The 20739-nt window shown below is 49.0% G+C and overlaps 2 protein-coding genes across 2 annotated transcripts in view; one reads left to right on the forward strand and one right to left on the reverse strand.

Moving 5' to 3' along the window:
* USP7 (ubiquitin specific peptidase 7) overlaps positions 1-2487 on the reverse strand; it is a gene marked incomplete at its 5' end in the record, with an annotated part of 56196 nt that extends 53709 nt beyond the window's left edge. Inside the window, one exon of the mRNA XM_079719372.1 lies at positions 2409-2487. Within this exon, the coding sequence (XP_079575498.1) occupies positions 2409-2487 (79 nt within the window). The remainder of the gene's footprint in view (positions 1-2408) is intronic.
* A 14456-nt stretch (positions 2488-16943) lies between these two features.
* On the forward strand, positions 16944-17213 carry LOC307063507 (barrier-to-autointegration factor-like; the record flags this gene model as incomplete). The annotated part of the gene is made up of 1 exon (XM_079719695.1): positions 16944-17213. The coding sequence occupies one exon, from the start codon at positions 16944-16946 to the stop codon at positions 17211-17213; it is 270 nt and encodes an 89-aa protein (XP_079575821.1).
* Positions 17214-20739: the final 3526 nt, after the last annotated feature.

Raw genomic sequence — 20739 nt, forward strand, 5'->3', positions numbered from 1 at the left:
TCCCTGGCTCCTTCAAAACTGCCCTGCCCAGGAGGGACGGGCAAATGCTCCGCATCCACAAAGCTTCCCTTCCTCAAGCTGATCAGAGGGAGCCCTGACAGCTTCCAGCTGCTGAGTCCACAGGAACCAAGGCGAACACCAAGCAGGTGCGAGTCACTCACAGAGCCTGGCAGAAGAAGCCAAGCAGAGCTGAGGGTCACTAAATCCCACCCTTCTCGCTTTTTAATAGGAAGGATTTTCAAACTTTCTGGTCCTAAACTACAATGTATAAACCTAACGCCACATTTTCGGAGTGGGAAGGCTAAGAAAGGCTGAAAGAGACTGCCTAAGACACGGGCACCTCTTTAAACTGCACACCTGTGGCTGCTCACAGGGTGCTGACGACCATAAGCCCTACAAAGACAAGGTACCCTCTGGATAATGAATCTGAGGCCCACTCAAAAGAAGACTGAAGTTTACGGAATCAGCAATAATAAACTACAACCTTTGCCATCCAGTTTGAGACGCCAGTAAATTTGCAGCTTAATGATTTTACGGGCGACTTTTCCAACGAAAACTTGGATATGAGAACAAAACTCCTTGAGAAAAAAAAGTAGTCTTGAAAGCACGCATGACTTCTGAAAACTCTTCCTCCACTCAACACTCTCTAGTCTTATAGAAAAGCCCTTGAAACCTGTGGACATGACTATTTCCCCTGACACCCAGTTCTGTACCAGAAATACACTATGCACTGGGGTCCATGCTGATCAGCTCTCACCTGTGTTCAAACCGCTTTAAAAGTGCTAAGACAACATAAGTGGGACACGGATATGCTAGCATTAGTGGATTTTTGTCTCGACTGGGGGATAACTTGAAAAGGAAACTGAACAGCAATCCCTTTTTACGAGGCATTAAAAGGAATATACATAATTCTCTCAGCAATGTATTCCTTCAGCTAATTGTTTAATGACACGTGACAAAAACACTACGAAGTTACTGCCTTTCTGGAGCCAAGTGAGACGGACAGCCTGGTCCTTGGCATGGACTGGGTTCTCCTGACCCCATTATTGGCCACTGAAGTACCAGCAGGAAGTGCCTTCCACAGGCATCTCCACCACTTCGCCTTTTGCCACCTTGCAGGCCATTTTTTTCAGAGCACATCCAATTGTTGGCAGTACGTTACTCACAGGGGAGTACCAGTCATGGTAAGACTTCCCACCAACCAGGGTGCAGCACCCCACAGGTGCAGCCACCCCACAGGACAAATGCTGCTTCACCTGAGCTTCCTTAGCACCCCCATTCATTTCCACACCCCAAGATCTCTGGCTAAAAGCAAAACAAGAACAGAACATTCAATGCCCCGTTCATTCAGGGGCACTCTTTTGACTCCTGCCTGTCCGTCCCCCTCGAAATAGGTAAGGACTCTCTTTTAAGACTCCTTAGACTTTGCCCTTTTAAGTACTTGGGGCCACGAGAAATAAAAGATGCCTTCCAACCACCAAGTCCTCTTGAGGTATGCAAGCCCAAGACCCTTCCGCGTCCAGTGCCTCTGCATCAAACCTCTATTACCATGGCCTTGTATCTCAAAGCAGGATACCCTGGAAAACTGCTGGCACATGGGCAGAAAATTAACTTACCTCTGGAGTCAGGGTGGATTTAGAGATAGGTAGTCGGGCGGGGGTGGGGGGAGGCGGCGGCTTTCACGTAGTTTCAAACACACACCTGGCCGGAGGCTGACTGCACCGCACACAGCCAAACTCCCCGAAATACAGCTAACTCAGAAACGAAGAGAGCCTGACTCCGAACTCTGGGCCCGTCCAAAGGCTGAGAACATCTGCGCCCCTTGCAGGTGTTTCCAAATGAAGCCCGACGCCAGCAAGTGCTGTTATGGAGCGATCTGGGGGTCCGTTCGAAGCCCCGGTGGGCTCTGCCGGGGAGCGCGCGGGAGCAGGTGCGGGCAAGCCCCGAGCCCAAGGAGGTCTCCGGTTCCCCGACATTACCGGCCAGAGCCAGGCCCCCGAGACGCCTCAACGGGGAGACGGTCCCCGGAGCCCGGCTCCCCAACCCGGGCGCGCAGCGGCCACCAGCAGTCCGCAAACGCCCTCATCCCTCCGCGGCCGGAGCGCTCTAATTTACAACTCCGGGCTCCGGGCGCTTTGTGCCGGCGAGGCCGCCCGGGTCCCGCGGGCCGGACAATGCGCCGGGCGGGGGGCCACCGGCCGCCCCCAGCCCGCGGGCCCGGCATGACTGTGCAGCCTCGCCCGGCCCGGGCCGGCCGAGTCGGGCCGGCCAGGCGGAGGCCCGCGGCCGCCCGGGGCCGCCCGGGGCCTGGTTAAAGATGGCGAGCCCCTCGCGTGGCTCCCGCGGCTCCCCCCGGCCACAATGGAAGGCGCCCCCCGGCCCCGCCGCGGCCAGCCCCCGGGCCTCACCTTCCATCTCCATGTCCTCGGGCTCGCTCAGCTGCTGCTCGCCCGCTTTCTGCTGCTGCTGCTGCTGCTGGTGGTTCATGTCGGCCGCGGCCTGGGCCTCGCCTGCGGCCGGGGGCCGGGGCTGCAGGCCCGGCGGGCGGGCGGCGGCGGCAAGCCGGGGCGGCGGCGGCGGCGGCGGCGGCGGGGCGGCCTCCTCCTCCTCCTCCCGCGCGTCGTCGGCGGCGGCGGCCCCGGGGCGGCCCGCGGCGGGCGGCGGCGGCAGGGAGACGCGCACGTACTTGCTCGCGATTCGCCCAATCTCGGCGCCGAGGCGGGCGGGCGGCCGGCGGGCCGGGCCGGGCGGCCTCGTCGCTCGCTGCGGCCGCCGCCGCCGCCGCCGCCGCCGCGGGGCCCGCCTCCCGCCGCCGGGGCCGGGGCTGCGGGGCCGCGGGCCGGCCGGGGGCGGAGGGCGGCCGGGCGGGGGCCGCGGAGTCAGCCCCGCCTCGGGCCGGGCGCGGCGGGCGGGAGGCCTGACCGGCCGCGGCGGGCCTGCAGGGCCTGGGGCCGACGGGAGCGGCGGCGGCGCGGGCGGGCGACGGGCCGGCCGCGCTCCAGGCGCTGCGGCCTCCGCCTCCTCGGCGTCGTCGTCGGGGCTCCGACAGCGGACGCGGCGCCCGGCGGCTCGGCTCAGCTCGCTCTCAAAATGGCGGCGGCGTGAAATGTCACATCCGCATGGGGGGCCCGAGAGCGAGCGAGCAAGCGAGGAGAGCGGGCGGGCGGCGCAGGGAGCGGGCGGGCAGGCGCCGAGCCGGAGGGCGGGGCGGGAGCGGGAGGGCGGAGCCGGGAGGCGGAGCAGGGAGCGCCCCGCCCGCCACCGCCGCCACCACCGCCACCGCCGCCGACGCCGACGCCGACGCCGCCTCCTGGGTCGGTCCGCCCGCCCGCCCGCAGCGCCGCGCCCCTCGTGCCCCTCGCCTGGCCCGCCTCGGCCTCTCGCCGGGTGCCCGTCCTCGGTGCCCGCCCGGAGCCTCGCGGCCGGGCCCGGGGGCGCTCCGATGTGAGCGACTGGGTGCCCCAGCCCTAGGGGGCGAGTGGCCCGGCAAATGCCCCATCCCTGGCATTTGGTCACCCAGAAAGCCCCTGCGGCCGTCGGTGGTAGGGGCAGAAACCCTGCCCGCAGACGGGTGACCTCGGGCCGGTAGCTGATATCGCCCGTGGAATCCGGAGAAGAGGGCCCGGATCGGAGCGAGCGGCCAGCGCGGATCAGCACTTGCTGGCACTGTTATTTACCCCCTTTAATAGATCAGTAATTTATTCACCCAGTACCTCGCGTACGAGAACTTCTTTTCTCACTATAGCCCAAACCAGAAACCAGGTTTTGGTCCCTCAAAACCAACCCAAATAGCTCTTCCTTTGGCATTAATTTATCCCCTTCATATCAGCCCAGTCTGGCTAAGATCCTTCACCCAGGGCCTCCCTCATTCCCGATTCTTGAGAGACCGGTGATTGGGGTCTCAACTTTTTGATGAGAACCAAGGCAATGTGGATAAAGAGAATGGAAGAAAAGGATACACATCTCTACATAGGTGCATCTCTAAGTGACCGTCTCAAGGGAGAATATAATTTTGCCCCCAAATGACCAAGAAATTGTGATTCCTGTCCCACTTTCTATCTCCCTATCTCCTGTCCCTGCATTTTTCTCCAGTTTTCTCCACTTTATTCACTGTCCGTCTCACCACTCAGAAAAGAATGTTTTGTGCACTGTGGTATCCCAAATGCCTGGGACATAGCAAGTACTCAACACATATTTGTCGAATGAATGTATGATTCAAATGTGACTATGATTCCGCTCTCTTCCGCCCCCCCAGCATTTCATACACTTAAATGTTTCCCACCAGTGAATTTCTTGCTGGACCAAAGCAGTGAGCAGACAAGAGAGAAGGAGCTACTTCACCAGGAATCAATCCCAGCCCCTGGGTCACCCCCAGATTCTGAAGAGGTGTTGTTATTCACACAGATTCTCACAAATGCTAATGAACAGTTCTCAGATGCAAAGGAATCCTTCTCTCCAGCTCTCTAGAGACTTGGGGGAGGGCAGAAAGGACTGCTCTGGCAGGGGAAGGGGTGGCAGGGAGTGATAAAGGTGCCTATCGGGTTCCACACTGGCCAACCTCATCTTCATCATTGGGTTCAAAACCAACCAGGGAATTAAAAAGAATAAGAGTAAAAGAATACCTCGCACTATGGATAAACTAAATGTTGTACACCTAATACAATAAAATACTGTTTGGCAATGAAGAATGGATGAGGCTTGAAAACACCGTGCTGAGTGAAAGAAGCCAGACAGAAAAGATCTTATAGTGTATGATTCCAATTACATGAAATGTCCAGAGCAGGAAAATCAACCTATAGAGATGTGAGATAGATTAAGGACTGGACGGTTAGGGTTTGGGAGTGACTGCTAGTAAGTACAGGATTTCTTTTGAGGGTGATGAAAATATCCTAAATCTGATTCTGGTGATGGTTGCACAACTCTGTGAATATACTAAAAACTATTGAACTGTGCACTTTAAATGGGTAAATTATGTGGTATGTGTCAGATCTCAATACAATTAATTTGTTTTGTTTTGCTTTTTTATAAATTATTAATTTATTTATTTTTGGCTGCATTGGGTCTTCATTGTTGTGCGCGGGCTTTCTCTAGTTGTGGCCAGTGGGGGGACTACTCTTCACTGCGGTGGGCAGGGTTCTCATTGCAGTGGCTTCTCTTGTTGTGGAGCAGGGCTCTAGGGGTGCAGGCTTCAGTACTTCTGGCACGCGGGCTCAGCAGTTGTGGCGTGCAGGCCCTGGAGCGCAGGTTCAGTAGTTGTGGTGCAGGGGCTTAGTTGCTCCGTGGCATGTGGGATCTTCCCGGACCAGGGCTCGAACCCGTGTGCCCTGCAATGGCAGGCGGGTTCTTAACCACTGCGCCACCAGGGAAGTCCCCAGCTAATTCTTTTTAAAAGATGAGAATGAGTGAGGAAGACCAGAGTGAAAGCTGTTCATAGTCTAGATGAGAGTTGGAGATGGACTGGGGGTGGGGTTGGGGGTGGAGATGGAGGAAACCGGTTAGTATGTAGGCAGGTCAAATTGCTGAAAGCCTGGAACTGAGTGGGAGGGAAGAGAGAAGAATCAAGCATCGCTCTCAGATTTCTGGCTTGAGCAACTGGGTGAATGATGGTGCCAGTTACTAACATGGGGGAGAAGTCTGGGGAGGCACAGGTTTGGAAGTAAAATGAAGAGAAAGTTTATTTTGGCTTCATTTTGGGGAGTTTGGAGGGGTTTGTTGTTTTTATTTGTATTTTTGCTTTTTTTGGACTGTATTACATTTGAGATGCCTGTTAGACATTATCCATACGGAGGTGGTAAGGAGTTCAACAGGAGTCTGGGCTAGAGGTAAAGATGTGTGGAGATGGTATGAGAGCCTGGAGGCCACCTAGGGAGGTGGGGATAGAGCAGATTTGGGCCATAGTCAGAGGCTGATACAAAGAGGGACCAGCAAAGCAGACTGTCTCAAGTATAGGCCCCTCATCCATCCACCCAGTCACTCCATCCTGGGACCTGGTTTACTTTTTCGTAGTACTTACCAGCATTTTCTTTCCCTTTCGTTTCGTTTCTTTTCTTTCTTTCTTTCTTTCTTCTTTCTCTCTCTCTCTCTCTCTCTTTCTTTCTCTCTCTCTGTGCAGCTTGTGGGATCTCAGTTCCCGGACTAGGGATCAAACCTCGGCCCTCGGCAGTGAAAGTCCCGAGTCCTAACCACTGGACCACATTTTTTTGTTTGTTTGTTTTTGTTTTTGCAGTACGCGGGCCTCTCACTGTTGTGGCCTCTCCTGTTGTGGAGCACAGGCTCCGGATGCGCAGGCTCAGCAGCCATGGCTCACAGGCCCAGCCGCTCCACAGCATGTGGGATCTTCCCGGACTGGGACACAAACCCGTGTCCCCTGCATCGGCAGGCGGACTCTCTATAACTGCGCCACCAGGGAAGCCCTGGACCGCATTTTGAATAACTTTTGAATAACTGTTTACATAGCATAGTATGCAGAGTTCTACAAGGGACCTTCAACCTAGATGCTACTCCTAGGATTGCATCCTGTTACACTGATGAAATTAAGGTTGCTAATCAGTCGAGTTTAAGTAGAGAGACCATCTGGTTTGGCCCAACCTAATCATATTGGTCTTTTAATAGCAGAGTTTTCTCTGGTGGCAGAAGAGGAAGGCAGAGATGTGACAGATGAGAGGAGGTTCTCTGTTATTGAGATGTAGGGAGCCACGTGGAAGGATCTGAGAGTAGCCCCTGCAGGCTAAGGGGGCATCCCCAGCCACCAGCCTGAAAACGGTGGCCTCGAAACTAAATTCTGCCAGTCTGAATGAGGTGGCCCTTCCCCGGAGCTGTCAGAGAGCCCACCTCTTGGCTTTGGCCTGGTGAAGCCCAAGAGGAGAGCCCATTGGAGCTGGCCTGGTCTTCTGATCTACAAAACTATGAGATCATACATGGGTGCTGTTTTCCACCTCTAAGTTTGTGATAACTTATTGCACAGCAATAAAAAATGAATACCCATAACTAATGTGTCCCCTCCTACAAGCATCTTGATGAGAGAAACTGTCTTTCTCACAGTTCCGTCCTCAGCACCTAGCACAGGGCCTGACACATAGCAGGTGCTCAATAAAGGTTGAATGAAGGCTTTCACCTCAGCTGATGCTAACTGCTTGCTAGGAGCTAGGGGCTGTCTGGGATACAAAGGTAGAAAAGAGTGCCTGCATGCTTTAAAGGCTTCTCAGATAGATTTTCATAGGGATTCAATAACAGCACTTATTTTCTCTTTTCCTGCCTTGCCCATCTTTCATGGAGGAGTGGATGACAGGTGGAGAAGTTATTCCTAGGCCACCATGGCTACGAGAAAAGCAAGACCAGGAATCCCCTGGTGGTCCAGTGGTTGTGACTCCGCACTTTCACTGGCGAGGGTCCGGGGTTCAATCCCTGGTGGGGGAACTAGGATCCCTCAAGCCGGGTGGCCAGAAAAAAAGGCAAGACCAGTGTACTTTGAGGCCTACCAAGAAGGCCCAGAATCAATTATTCCAGAGGGCTGGGCTAGCCTGTTTTCTTCTTCCCCTGGTGGAATTATAAAACCCATTTGTGGGCTTCCCTGCTGGCGCAGTGGTTAAGAATCCGCCTGCCAATGCAGGGGACATGGGTTCGAGCCCTGGTCTGGGAAGATCCCACATGCCCCGGAGCAAATAAGCCCGCGCAACACAACTACAGAGCCTGCGCTCTAGAGCCCGCGAGCCACAACTACTGAAGCCTATGCGCCTAGAGCCCATGCTTTGCAACAAGAGAAGCCACTGCAATAAGAAGCCTGTGCACCGCCACAAAGAGTAGCCCACGCTTGACGCAACTAAAAAAAGCCCGTGTGCAGCAACAAAGACCCAATGCTGCCAAAATTAATTAATTAATTTAAAAAAAAATTTGCGCACAGAAGGGGTATTTGGGGAAGAACTCCGCAGAAGTGTATCAGCTGTATAATGCCTACTTCCTGGGAGGTTTAATGCCAAGATGCCTCAAAGGATCTGTTAGAGAACTCCAAAGGGCAAGAGGGTTTAGGGCACTATTTCTTTTTTAATATAAATTTATTTGTTTATTTTGGGCTGCATTGGGTCTTCGTTGCTTTGCGCAGGCTTCTCATTGTGGTGGCTTCTCTTGTTGCGGAGCATGGGCTCTAGGCACGCGGGCTTCAATAGTTGTGGCTCGCAGGCCCTAGAGCACAGGCTCAGTAGTTGTGGTGCACGGGCCTAGTTGCTCCGCAGCATGTGGGATCTTCCCACACCAGGGCTCGAACCCGTGTCCCCTGCATTGGCAGGCAGACTCTCAACCACTGCGCCATCAGGGGAGTCCCTAGGGCACTATTTCTGATCACTGCTAATTTTTAGAAATTTCACAACCCCTACACTGGTTCCAAAACCAGTGACCAGAGGAAGAGACAGAAAACTGGGGAGACGAGAACCGCTGGACCATCTGCCTTGTCATTAGGTAGAGCCAAGTAGGGAGGGGCGCCACCCTATCATTACTCTCTGAGCAAAACATATTTTGCTGCTCCCAGGGCTCATGCCATGACTCGGCATAAACAGCCGGTTCATTTTTCTTCTTGAGACCCAAAATATTTATCTACCTGGAAGCTATGTTTTGGTCAGGGTCTAAAATAACTTAATGGAAATGCGAATCAGAGGCACTTTTTTTTTCCAGTATAACTAAGTTATAATCCATACCTGGAAAGACAACCTAATCCCCCAACCACAAGGTTAGTGAGGTTGTGGGCTTAGAGATAAGGCATTTGGCCAAGGTCATGCCGCTGTAAGCAGTTTGGGAGGGTAAGGGGCTTTAGGATGCAAACCAGATGATCCAGGTTCCATAGAGGGGTCCTGCAAACTCGAACTTGGGAAATCAACTTTTAACCTCTTTGAACTCAACATTCTTATCAGGGAAATGGCGAGGGCAGTTTCTACCTAAAGTGGCTGTTAAGGAACTACTTTCCCATCCAGAAATTGTGAGATGGTTCTTGTAAGAGAGAGAATGAGATGAGACCCCAGCCCTTCCCCATTTCTGACCCACCATCCTTTCACTCAAAATGATTCCTAGGGGCTTCCCTGGTGGCGCAGTGGTTGAGAGTCCGCCTGCCGATGCAGGGGACACGGGTTCGTGCCCCGGACCAGGAAGATCCCACATGCCGCAGAGCGGCTAGGCCCGTGAGCCATGGCCGCTGAGCCTGCGCGTCCGGAGCCTGTGCCCCACAACGGGAGAAGCCACAACAGTGAGAGGCCCGCATACCGCAAAAAAACAAACAAACAAAAACAAAACGATTCCTAGGCTGAGCACCCACTATGTGCCCGGGACAGGGACAGGGCTGCCTGAGGTTAAACAAATGGCAAAAATGACCACAGGGGTGGCTGATTAGGTCGAGTGGCCAACATTCTTCTGGGCTGTGAGCCGGCAAAACCTTAATGCCTTTAAAGCAAGGTCTTTTCTAGAATGACTGCTCATGGTTAGCCAGTGCTGTAGATACTGGGGTCCTGTTTACTTTTTTAAAAAACATCTCAGGGACTTCCCTGGTGGCACAGTGGTTAAGAATCCGCCTGCCATGCAGGGGACACGGGTTCGAGCTCTGGTCTGGGAAGATCCCACATGCCGCAGAGCAACTAAGCCCGTGCGCCACAATTACTGAGCCTGCGCTCTAGAGCCCATGTGCCACAACTACTGAGCCTGCGTGCCACAACTACTGAAACCTGCGCGCCTAGAGCCCGTGCTCCACAACAAAGAGAAGCCACTGCAGTGAGAAGCCCGCGCACCGCAACGAAGAGTAGCCCCTGCTCGCCGCAACTAGAGAAAGCCCACGTGCAGCAATGAAGACCCAACGCAGCCAAAAATAAATAAATACATAAATTTAAAGGGCAATGAACTCTGTGTTTGGCTAATATCAGGCTAGAAGCTTGTCACATAGTGCACATTCTTGACAAAATTTTCTTAGCATGAATTGTAAACCAAATAATAAGCACTCCTCAAAGAGCCAGGTAACATGCTTTATGTTGAGTATCTGAATCCCCACAACCAGGTAAGAGCAGTAGTCATTGCTCGTGTTTACTGAGCGCTTCCCTGTGGCAGGCACGGGGCCAAGGGCGTACAGCAACTCATTTGTTTAATCCTCTCAACTGCCCTGTGATCTAAAACTGTCATGCACCCCTCTTTACAGGGGAGGATACCAAGGCGCAAAGAGGGCAGGTGCACAAAGTCTCAGCGGTAATAAAAACAAGGGAAGGGTTTCTTAATATAGGTTAAGCATAGACTTAGCAGACGAGTGACCCAGCTATGTACCCAACAGAATGGAAAACAGGTTCTCAAAAGCTTGTACACAAATGTTCATAACAGCACAAAGCACAATAGCTAAAAGGTGGAAACAACTCAGATGTCCATGGACAGATGAATAGGTTAACCAAAGGTGGTATATCCTACAATGGAATATTACACAGCCACTAAAAAGGAAGCACTGATACCTGCTATGAAATGAATAAACCTTGAAAACATTAACACTGAGTTAAAGAAGCCAGCCACAAAAGGCCACATGTTGTATGATTCCATTTATATGAAATATGCAGAATGGTCAAACCCAGAGACAGAAAACAGATTAGTGGTTGCCAGGGGCTGGTTATGGGGGTAGAGAGAGTGGCTACTTAATGGATACGGGGTTTTGGGGAGTGGGGTAATGAAAATATTCTGGAAATAGTGGTGATGATTGCATAACATGGTGAATGGATGACATGTCATCAATGTTAAATTTTATTTTATATACTTTACTATAATAAAAAGAATAACAAGGTAAAGATTTGAGCCAGAGTATCCTCTCATCCCATAGCATATGCCTCTAACCACTATGCCATGCTTTACATTCTGTTAGAAGGTATTATTGTTCTCATTTTACAGATGGGGAAACTGAGGCATGGCGAGGAGATGGTGAAAATGGGATTCACACTTTGCTCTGCCTGTCTCAGAAGTCAAGCCTAAGAGCTGCCTCCCAAGGACAGGGAGCTCCTGGCTTTGGATGGGTTCAGCACCCCTGCCATTTAGGGCTGTCCTGTGCACTGTAGGATGTTTAGCTGCATCCCTGGTCTACCCACTGGATTCCTATAGCAACTGTGACAAACAAAAATGCCTCCAGAACTGGCACTGGGTTGCTCAATGACTCAACTTACTTTTATTTATTTATTTATTTATTTGGCACGCGGGCCTCTCACTGCTGTGGCCTCTCCCGCCGCGGAGCACAGGCTCTGGACGTGCAGGCTCAGCGGCCATGGCTCACAGGCCTAGCTGCTCCATGGCATGTGGGATCCTCCCGGACCAGGGCACGAACCCGTGTCCCCTGCATCGGCAGGCGGACTCTCAACCACTGCGCCACCAGGGAAGCCCTCAACTTACTTTTCTACTAATAAGCCTGAAAATAAACTGCTGACTTGGAAAATTATTTTCAAAGACATTTGAAAATGAGGGTGGAGAATATCTATGTGTTAAAAGTAAAATTTATTTAACCTCACACTTAGTCATTCATTCTTTCAACAAATATCGGCCAAACGCCTTTCCTGGCCCCCGTACTCGAGGTCTGGATGGAGGCAGAAAAAATGAAATCTTGCTTTAGGGCAGTAATCTGGGTCCCCTGGCTGATGAGGCTGGCTCATCCTTCCAGCTGGAAATGCCCTTTCTCAGAACCCCTCTCTCTCATCTCTTAGGACACTTAGACACAGAGCACAGCTAAGCTACTGGGCTCTGCGGCCGGTCAGGAAGTAGTTCTTTCCTTCCATAGCCCTTGCTCAGGAAATATTTTTGATTGAATCAACGAATACACATGGCAATAGGCAGATTTCTTGCACCACTGTTAGGAGTGCAGTAACTGTTGCAAGCAGCAACTGGATTTCATCTGCCAGATGGGAACTCAGGGAATTTAAATTAATTAAAATAATGGCATTTGATATCAAGGTTGATAGGGAAAGAGTCTCAGGTTCTGAGGGCAACAAACCAGCTTAAGAACACCAAGGTCCCTTTCGTATTAAAGAAAATTACACACAAAAAAGGGACAACGTTTATTAAGCATTTACTACATGCCAGGCACCCTGGTGAGTGTTCTCTTTTTTTTCTTTAAATAGTCCAGAACCTCCAAAGACTTAATACAGAAAGATATCCTATATTAATAATTACCATATTTCTTTAGAAAGTAGTTTTTATTCACAAATAATCTCTGCTTCTCCCCAGCATGTCTACCAAAGTAAAGCAGAAAGGGAATTCTTTTTTTTAAATAAATTATTTATTTATTTATTTATTTATTTTTGGCTGCGTTGGGTCTTTGTTGCTGTGCATGCGCTTTCTCTAGTTGAGGTGAGTGGGGGCTACTCTTTGTTGCAGTGCAGGGCTTCTCATTGCGGTGGCTTCTCTTGTTGCAGAGCACAGCTCTAGCACGTGAGCTTCAGTAGTTGTGGCACACGGGCTCAGCAGTTGTGGCTTGCGGGCTCTAGAGAGCAGGCTCAGTAGCTGTGGCGCACGGGCTTAGTTGCTCTGTGGCATGTGAGATCTTCCCGGACCAGGGCTCGAATCGTGTCCCCTGCATTGGCAGGCGGATTCTTAACCATACGCCACCAGGGAAGCCCCTGGGAATTCTTGTCTATACTTCAAGTATCTACATTTTGAGAGAGCCTTTTGAATTTCTTTAAACATCAACAATAGTATTTTTAAGTGGCAAAGAACAATGTGTTTCAGGATTTGGTGTTACTGAGATATTTTTTCTCACAATAAGAAAAATCAAGGCCTAGAGAAAAAGTGACCTTTTACCCGAGTCCTAATTTAACCACTTTGTACTTGTTTTGTTTTGTTTTGTTTTTTTGTGGTACGTGGGCCTCTTACTGTTGTGGCCTCTCGCGCAGGCTCAGCAGCCACGGCTCACGGGCCCAGCCACTCTGCAGCATGTGGGATCCTCCCGGACCAGGGTACGAACCCGTGTCCCCTGCATCGGCGGGCAGACTCTCAACCACTGTGCCACCAGGGAAGCCCTGTACTTGTTTTTTATTTATTATTATTCAGAGGTTAATTCTGCTATTGACTTGAAGGAACTTCCCAAGAAAATGAGTGCAGGAGGGCAGTGATAAAATACAACTAAGACAGAATTAAATTCTTAGATACTCTAAGAGTAGAAATTCAAAAGAAGAGGGCAGAGAAAACAAATCTTCAATTAATAAATCTACATGATTGCTATAGCCCTGCTTCAAATGTTGCATTTAATTAACTGGGCCAAATTGAAATTGAACTGCCCTGATTCTCTAGGAGAATGACTGTCATTCCGGAGTTGTGTTTTTTTTTTTTTTTTAATCAAACGATGCCACAAACATTTCTGGAACACCTACTAAGTTGGTCATTACCCTAAACATAGGAGCCATTTATGTTAGATCATTTCTATTGTTACTTATCGATTCTGATTTGCTTTATCAATTCAAAAACAAATATGTTTGTATCTCTGTTACATTCAAGGCATCGAAGAGGGTGGAAAGTGGTCTGGGTTTTTTTGGTTTCACTTAAACTTATGATGTTACCTAGCTTGTTTTATTTCGCCTTCATGTAACAACTTGACTTTTGTGCTTTTAGCCACAATACTGTGCACAAGAAAATTAACAGTGGTTTCCTTGGAGGAAGTGGGGGGGGATTCTGTGTCTACTTTTTACTTTACTTTTCCACAGGAATTAGTAAACTATGGCCCGTGGACCAAATATAGAAGCACTTGTTTGTAAAAATGACTTTTATTGCAGGGGGTAAGGTAGGGGAGGGATAAATTGGGAGATTGGGATTGACATATACACAGTACTGTATATAAAATAGATAACTAGTAAGGACCTACTGTATAGCACAGGGAACTCTACTCAATACTCTGTAATGGCCTATAAGAGAAAAGAATCTAAAAAAGAGTGGATATATGTATATGTGTAACTGATTTACTTTGCTGTCACCTGAAACTAACACAACATTGTAGATCAACTGTATGCCAATAATTTTTTTTAATTTTCCATATTAAAAAAGATAAGTTTTATTGGAACACAGTCATTCATGTATGTATTGTCTATGGCTGCTTTCACCCTACAAAGGCAGGATTAGAAGCTGCAATAAAGACCAGAGGTCATACGGCCCGCAAAGCCGAAAGTACTTACTTTCCGGCCCTTAATGGAAAGTGTGTCGATTCCTGCTGTGCTGTTTGAATTTTTTTTGAATCATGTGCATATAATACTGTAATAATAACATTTGGAGGAAATACACATCAAAACTATATAGCATTTGAGCAGAGCTACAGGGAATCTCTGAGATGAGAAGGCTGAGACCCCAGGGCTCAGGAGCGGGTCGGTGGTAGGGAGTCCAGGTGGCCCTTATCTGAGACTTCCACCCTTGTACCATTTTTCTTGGTTGTTTCATCTGATACAATGGGTTCCCAGGTTCAGCCAGAGCTGGCGCCATGGAACACCTCCTCTGTCCTCTTTCCCCCCGCAGGGTCACCAGAACTTCTCTAGCACTTTCTGATCCACATTATACAAGTCACCCCAAAGCAGTTTCTCAGCGCATGTCCCAGGACCTTCAGCATCACCATCCAGGAAAGGCTTGTTAAACATCTTGCCTGGGACTTCCCTGAGAGTCCAGTGGTTAAGACTCTCCACTTCTACTGCAGGGGGCGCGGGTTCAATCCCTGGTTGGGAACATAAGGTCCCTCATGCCTCGTAGTGTGGCCAAAAAAACATCCTGTACCAGGAAAACTCTTTCAAGTAGGTTTAGGGTGAGACTGGGGCTGGGCGTTTTTACGTGCCCCACCGGCAGTGCTGACTCACACCCCTGGCAGCCTGTTGTGCTTTGCTGGTGTCCAGCATCCCCACCCTCACCCCACAGTGGACAAAGCCCAGTCTGATAGTTACAACAGCTCTGATGTGATGGGCACTCACGTGCCAGGCTCCTGAGTGCCAGGCTCCATCCTGAGTGATTCCCATGCATTCATTTACATGTCCTGACAACCCCAGGAGCGGAGCCATGCTTGTAGTTGTCCAGTGTGTGTATCGTACAAAGCGTGGGGCAGCAGGTCAGTGTCAGGAAGGGGCAGGGAGAAGGAGGAGTCAACTACGGGGCTGGGGGGATGTGGAGGAATTTTTAAGGTGTTCATTTTGATAGTGGGGGAGGGGGATACATGACGCTATGCATCTGCAAAACTGAAAGAACCTCACCAAGAGTGAACTTTATTGGGGCTTCCCTGGTGGTGCAGTGGTTAAGAATCGGCCTGCCAATGCAGGGGACACGGGTTTGAGCCCTGGTCCGGGAAGATCCCACATGCCACGGAGCAGCTAAGCCTGTGCACCACAACTACTAAGCCTGCACTCTAGAGCCCGCGAGCCACAACTACTGAGCTCACGTGCTACAACTACTGAAGCCCGCGCGCCTAGGGCCCGTGCTCCACAACAAGAGAAGCCACCACAATGAGAAGCCTACGCACCTCAACAAAGAGTAGCCCCCGCTCGCTGCAACTAGAGAAAGCCCGCGCGCAGCAACAAAGACCCAAGGCAGCCAAAAATAAATAAATAAAATAAATTTATAAAAAAAGAAAAAAGAGTGAACTCTACTGTACACAAATTTTTTTAAAAATCAAGAGGGATATTGGGGGATCCTAGGATGGAATGCAGACAGTAACAAGTGAATCTATATTGCAAGTGTTTGACATAACCTCATTGAAGGGGGTGGGAGAAAACAGGAGCTGACACATGACTTTGGAAAATGGTATTTTTAATGGAAAATATAAAGCTAAAATCAAAGCACTGGGGACTTCCCTGGTGGCACAGTGGTTAAGAATCCGCCTGCCAATGCAGGGGACACGGGTTTGAGCCCTGGTCTGGGAAGATCCCAAATGCCGTGAAGCAACTAAGCCCGTTCACCACAACTACTGAGCCTGTGCTCTAGAGCCCACAAGCCACAACTACTGAGCCCTCGTGCCTCAACTAACTAAGCCCACGTGCCACAACTACTGAAGCCTGCGCACCTAGAGCCCATGCTCCACAATGAAGAGTAACCCCCACTCGCCACAACTAGAGAAAGTTCCCACACAGCAACAAAGACCCAACACAGCCAAAACTAATAAATAAATAAATAAATAAATAAATTAATTAAAGCACTCTACGTTAAAAAACAAAACAAAACACTGGGCTGAAATCCAGGCTAGGAACCCCTGGCCAAATTTGCTTCTGGCAACAAAGGCTCCCCTGCCCTGGGATGAGACGGGTGTCTGTCAAGAGAGGCAATTCTTAATTCGAGCAAAGGGCCTGTGTAGGCTACTCCTGGCCCTGCCTGTGATTGGGAGCTATTACCCCATTTTACAGATGAGGAGGCCAAGACAGGAGGTTAACTGGCCCAAGAACTAGTCCAATAAAGTGTCATTTCACCTCTGGAAACAACTCAAAATGTCCATCAACTGATGAATGGATAAATAAAAGTGGCATATCCTACCATGGAATATTATTCAGCCATTAAAAGGAGTTACACACTGACACACGCTATCTTAATGAACCTTGAAAACAATATGTTGAGTGAAAGAAGCCAGACACAAAAGGCCACATATTGTCTGATTCCATTTATATGAAATGGCCAGAATAGGTCACTCCATAGAGACAGAAAACAGTTTAGTGGTTGCCAGCAGCTGTGGGGACAGGGAATAGGGACTGTTAGTGGGTATGGGATTTGGGGGGAGAAATGAAAATGTTCAAAATTGGCCATGGTGGTGGCTGCACAACTCTCTACACTACAAACCCCTGAATTAATTATACACCTAGGAGAGTTGTATAGTATGTGAATTCTATCTCACTAAAGCTATTGTTACTTCAACAAAACAAGACAAAACACTAGTGGGTTGAGGGATCGGTGGGAGAAGCCGTTACGGGAACCAGAGCTACAGGATTCCCAGATTAAGCCTGATCAAGATGACAACCTCCCAAAAGCACAGAGACTTCATGGCAGAGCCCATGCGGGAAAAGCCAGCTGGAAGCCTGGCCGGGATTGGCAAAGTCCTGGGCAAGAAGCTGGAGGAAAGGGGCTTTGACAAGGCCTATGTGGTCCTTGGTCAGTTTCTGGTGCTAAAGAAAGATGAAGATCTTTTCTGGGAATGGCTGAAGGACACATGCGGCGCCAACACCAAGCAGTCGCGGGATTGCTTCGGGCGCCTTCGAGAGTGGTGCGACGTGTTCTTGTGATGCTCTCTGGGGAGCCCCCCACCCTGAGCCTCAGCATTAAGTCTCCAGAGTTTGCAGCCAAGTGAGGACTCCTCCCCCGTCCTCTACAAAGGAAAAGATTGCTGTTGTCGTGCGCAGCTCCCATGTACTCCAGGGTCTTTTGGGAGTTCTCTCCCCTCACCATTTCAGCATTTTTGGAATTCTTACCCTTGCATGCATCTCCCTTAGCCTTTTCCTGCCAGTTTCGTGACAGCAGTTACCAGCTTTTCTGAGTGATTCCTGGCACTGTCCCCGCCTGCCCCCTGCTCCCACTTCGGGTCTGTTTTATGCCATTTGGTCCTCTTTCTGGCAGAACAGTCACTGTCCTTGTAAAGTTTTTTTAAATCAATAAAGTCAGTAGCCTTCCAAAAAAAAAAAAAAAAAAACAACCCCAAACAGATTCCCACTCTGGCAGCCTCAGCACCACTCCATAGGAGGTCTTAAGAGTCACACCAGGTTGCCCTCACCCAGGCAGGCGTGTCAATATTTCAAAACCCACATCCAAGAAATTCCTAAATTAATACTCTGCCACTGAACTAATACAAATAGCCATTGTTTTGCCTGATCCACTCCATGCCAGCTACTTTCCTTATTTTAACTCCACTTTTTAGACCAGCCGGGTAGGATGTATTCCACTCTCCCATATTTTCTGAGCGGGTTGTGCTCCTGAAGACTTGGCGACGTTTAAAGCCAATCATTCAATGGCTTCCCTGGTGGCACAGTGGTTAAGAATCCGCCTGCCAGTGCAGGGGACACAGGTCCGAGCCTTGGCCCAGGAAGAACCCACATGCTGCGGAGCAGCTAAGCACATGCGCCACAACTACTGAGCCTGCGCTCTAGAGCCCGCGAGCCACAACTACTGAACCTGCGTGCCACAACTACTGATGCCCACAAGCCTAGAGCCCGTGCAACAAGAGAAGCCACTGCAGTGAGAAGCCTGCGCACCACAACAAAGCATAGCCCCCTCTCGCCATAACTAGAGAAAGCCCTCACGCAGCAACGGGAGCCCAACACAGCAGTCAATCAATCAATCAATCAATCAATTTAAATTTAAAAAAATAAAGCTAATCATTCAAGACTACCCTTGATAATGGAGGGTGGGTATTTCTGTTTACCTACTCACATGGGGTTGCCCTAGTTGTCAGAGCCTAGACACATATAGGTGCCTCAGGCCTCTTGGTCCTTTGTGCCTGGAGATTATTGGAGCCTTAAATTAATGTGGGGGGGGGGTGTCTAAGGAATTTGTATTATTTCACATTCAGACAAAAACTGGGACTTGACTCCTATTTTTATGGCATTGATTCAAATTTGCACTGAAAATGAAACCCTAGATGATGATCTTTTTATGGAGAGGTTGGCAGCTTGTCCAAAGTCACACAACAAATAAGTGACAGGATTCTAAGTCTCTCTACGCTCTGAAGCTGGGGCTCTACTGCCCTCCAATTATCCTGGTTGTTTAAAAATCCCACCCTCTGAGTTTAAAGTGGATAGCACTGATGGGATCCAGTTGGGCAAGGAAAGTGTTGAAATAGCTACACTCAAAGGGACATGGTATTCCTTTTTCAAAGTATTTGGTCTAGGGTGGAATCATTAAAGCTTTAGATTCATTAAAAACTTAAGTTTCTAAAACCTATAACAGTCTGGATTTGAATAAAAGCTTTTGGCTTCCATGGAATTGTTTGCTCTTGCTGGTTTTTCCTTTGAGCATCTGTGTGTGATGGGGCAGGACCCAGCCAGACTATGTGAGCTCCATGCCCTCACCTCCCTGAACCTGCTCCTGCATGTATTGAAAGTGGAGAGTCATGCCTACCTGTCCACCTCACTGAGCTATAGTCAAGCTCAAAAGGGATAAAGCAGGGGTTGGCAAACTATAGCCCGTGGGCCACATTTGTCTGGTCTACTTCCTGTTTTTGCATAGCCCAAGAACTAAGAATGTTTTTTACATTTTTTTCAATGGTTGGGAAAAAAAATTCAGTGAATAGTATTTCATGGCATGTGAAAATTATGAAGTCTCACACTTCAGTATCCATTAATAAGGTTTATTGGAATACAGACACCCCCATTCATTTATTGTCTGTGGCTCTTATAATGGCAGAATGAAGTAGTTGGGACAGAATATATGGTCCAAACTATTTACTATATGAACTTTTACCAAAAAAAAAAAGACTGCTAGCCCCAGGGGATAAAGGATGCTCTAGGTAAAATAGCACTTGCCAGGACTTCCCTGGTGGCGCAGTGGTTAAGAATCCACCCACCAATGCAGGGGACACAGGTTCAAGCCCTGGTCCAGGAAGATCCCACATGCCGCGGAGCAACTAAGCCCGTGCGCCACAACTACTGAGCCTGCACTCTAGAGCCTGCGAGCCACAACTACTGAGCCTGTGTGCTGCAACTACTGAAGCCCGCGCGCCTGGAGCCTGTGCTCCGCAGCAAGAGAAGCCACGGCAATGAGAAGCCCGCACACCACAAGGAAGAGTGGCCCTCGCTCTCTGCAACTAGAAAGTCCGCGCGCAGCAACAAAGACCCAACGCAGCCAAGAAAATAAAAAATAACACTTGCCATATAAATATCAGCTACTATTTATTCTTCTTTATTAACCATGTTCCTAACACACCGATCTTTTTTTTTTTAACATCTTTATTGGAGTATAATTGCTTTACAATGGTGTGTTAGTTTCTGCTTTATAACCAATCTTTTTTTTTTAACCTGTATTTTAAATTAGTTTTATTTGTAAGCATGCATTTTCTTCTAGAAGACATTTTTTAAAATATCCATTGTTGGGAGTCCCCTGGCAGTCCAGTGGTTAGGACTCTGCACTTTCATTGTCGAGGATGCGGGTTCAATACCTGGTTGGGGAACTGAGATCCCACAAGCTGAGCAGTGTGGTCAAATTAAAAAAAAAAAAAATCTATTGTTGTTAACCTAACAAAGGACAACTATGACATAGACAAAGGTTGGAGATCTTTCATGTGGAAAAGAATACTTTTTGATAAAAACAAAGTAAGCTTATAATCATTAATTTGGTCATAAAACCAGATAACAAATAGTGAACAAACAGAAGATGCTCAACCTACTTGTTAACAAAGAAATCCAAATTTAAAACAAGATACTTTTCACCCAGCAAATAGGCCATAGTTAAAAATTAAAAAGATGAATACCCAGTGATGGAGAAGATACAGGAAAATGGACTTATACTGCACGTGGGATGTTGCCCTGAAATATAAATTTTAAGTGTTTTACTTTTTTTCAATTTGAAATTTCTTTAAATTTAAAAAATATATAGATTTGAAACAAAAAAAAGACATAAAATATTTTCCATTATTTGTTCAACAAATATTTCCTGAGCAACTAATGAGTGCCAGGCCATGGGAAAGAATTTACATTTGATATAATTGGAACAGGCCATTGAAGTGTTTTCAACAGGGAATAGCATGATCAGAATTACACTTTTAAAAATATCTCTGGCTGCTGGATGGAGATTTGGCCCTGGAGCAGGGAGACCAGTTAA

Source organism: Hyperoodon ampullatus (genome assembly GCF_949752795.1).
Source record: "Hyperoodon ampullatus genome assembly, chromosome: 14".
NCBI lineage: Eukaryota > Metazoa > Chordata > Mammalia > Artiodactyla > Ziphiidae > Hyperoodon > Hyperoodon ampullatus.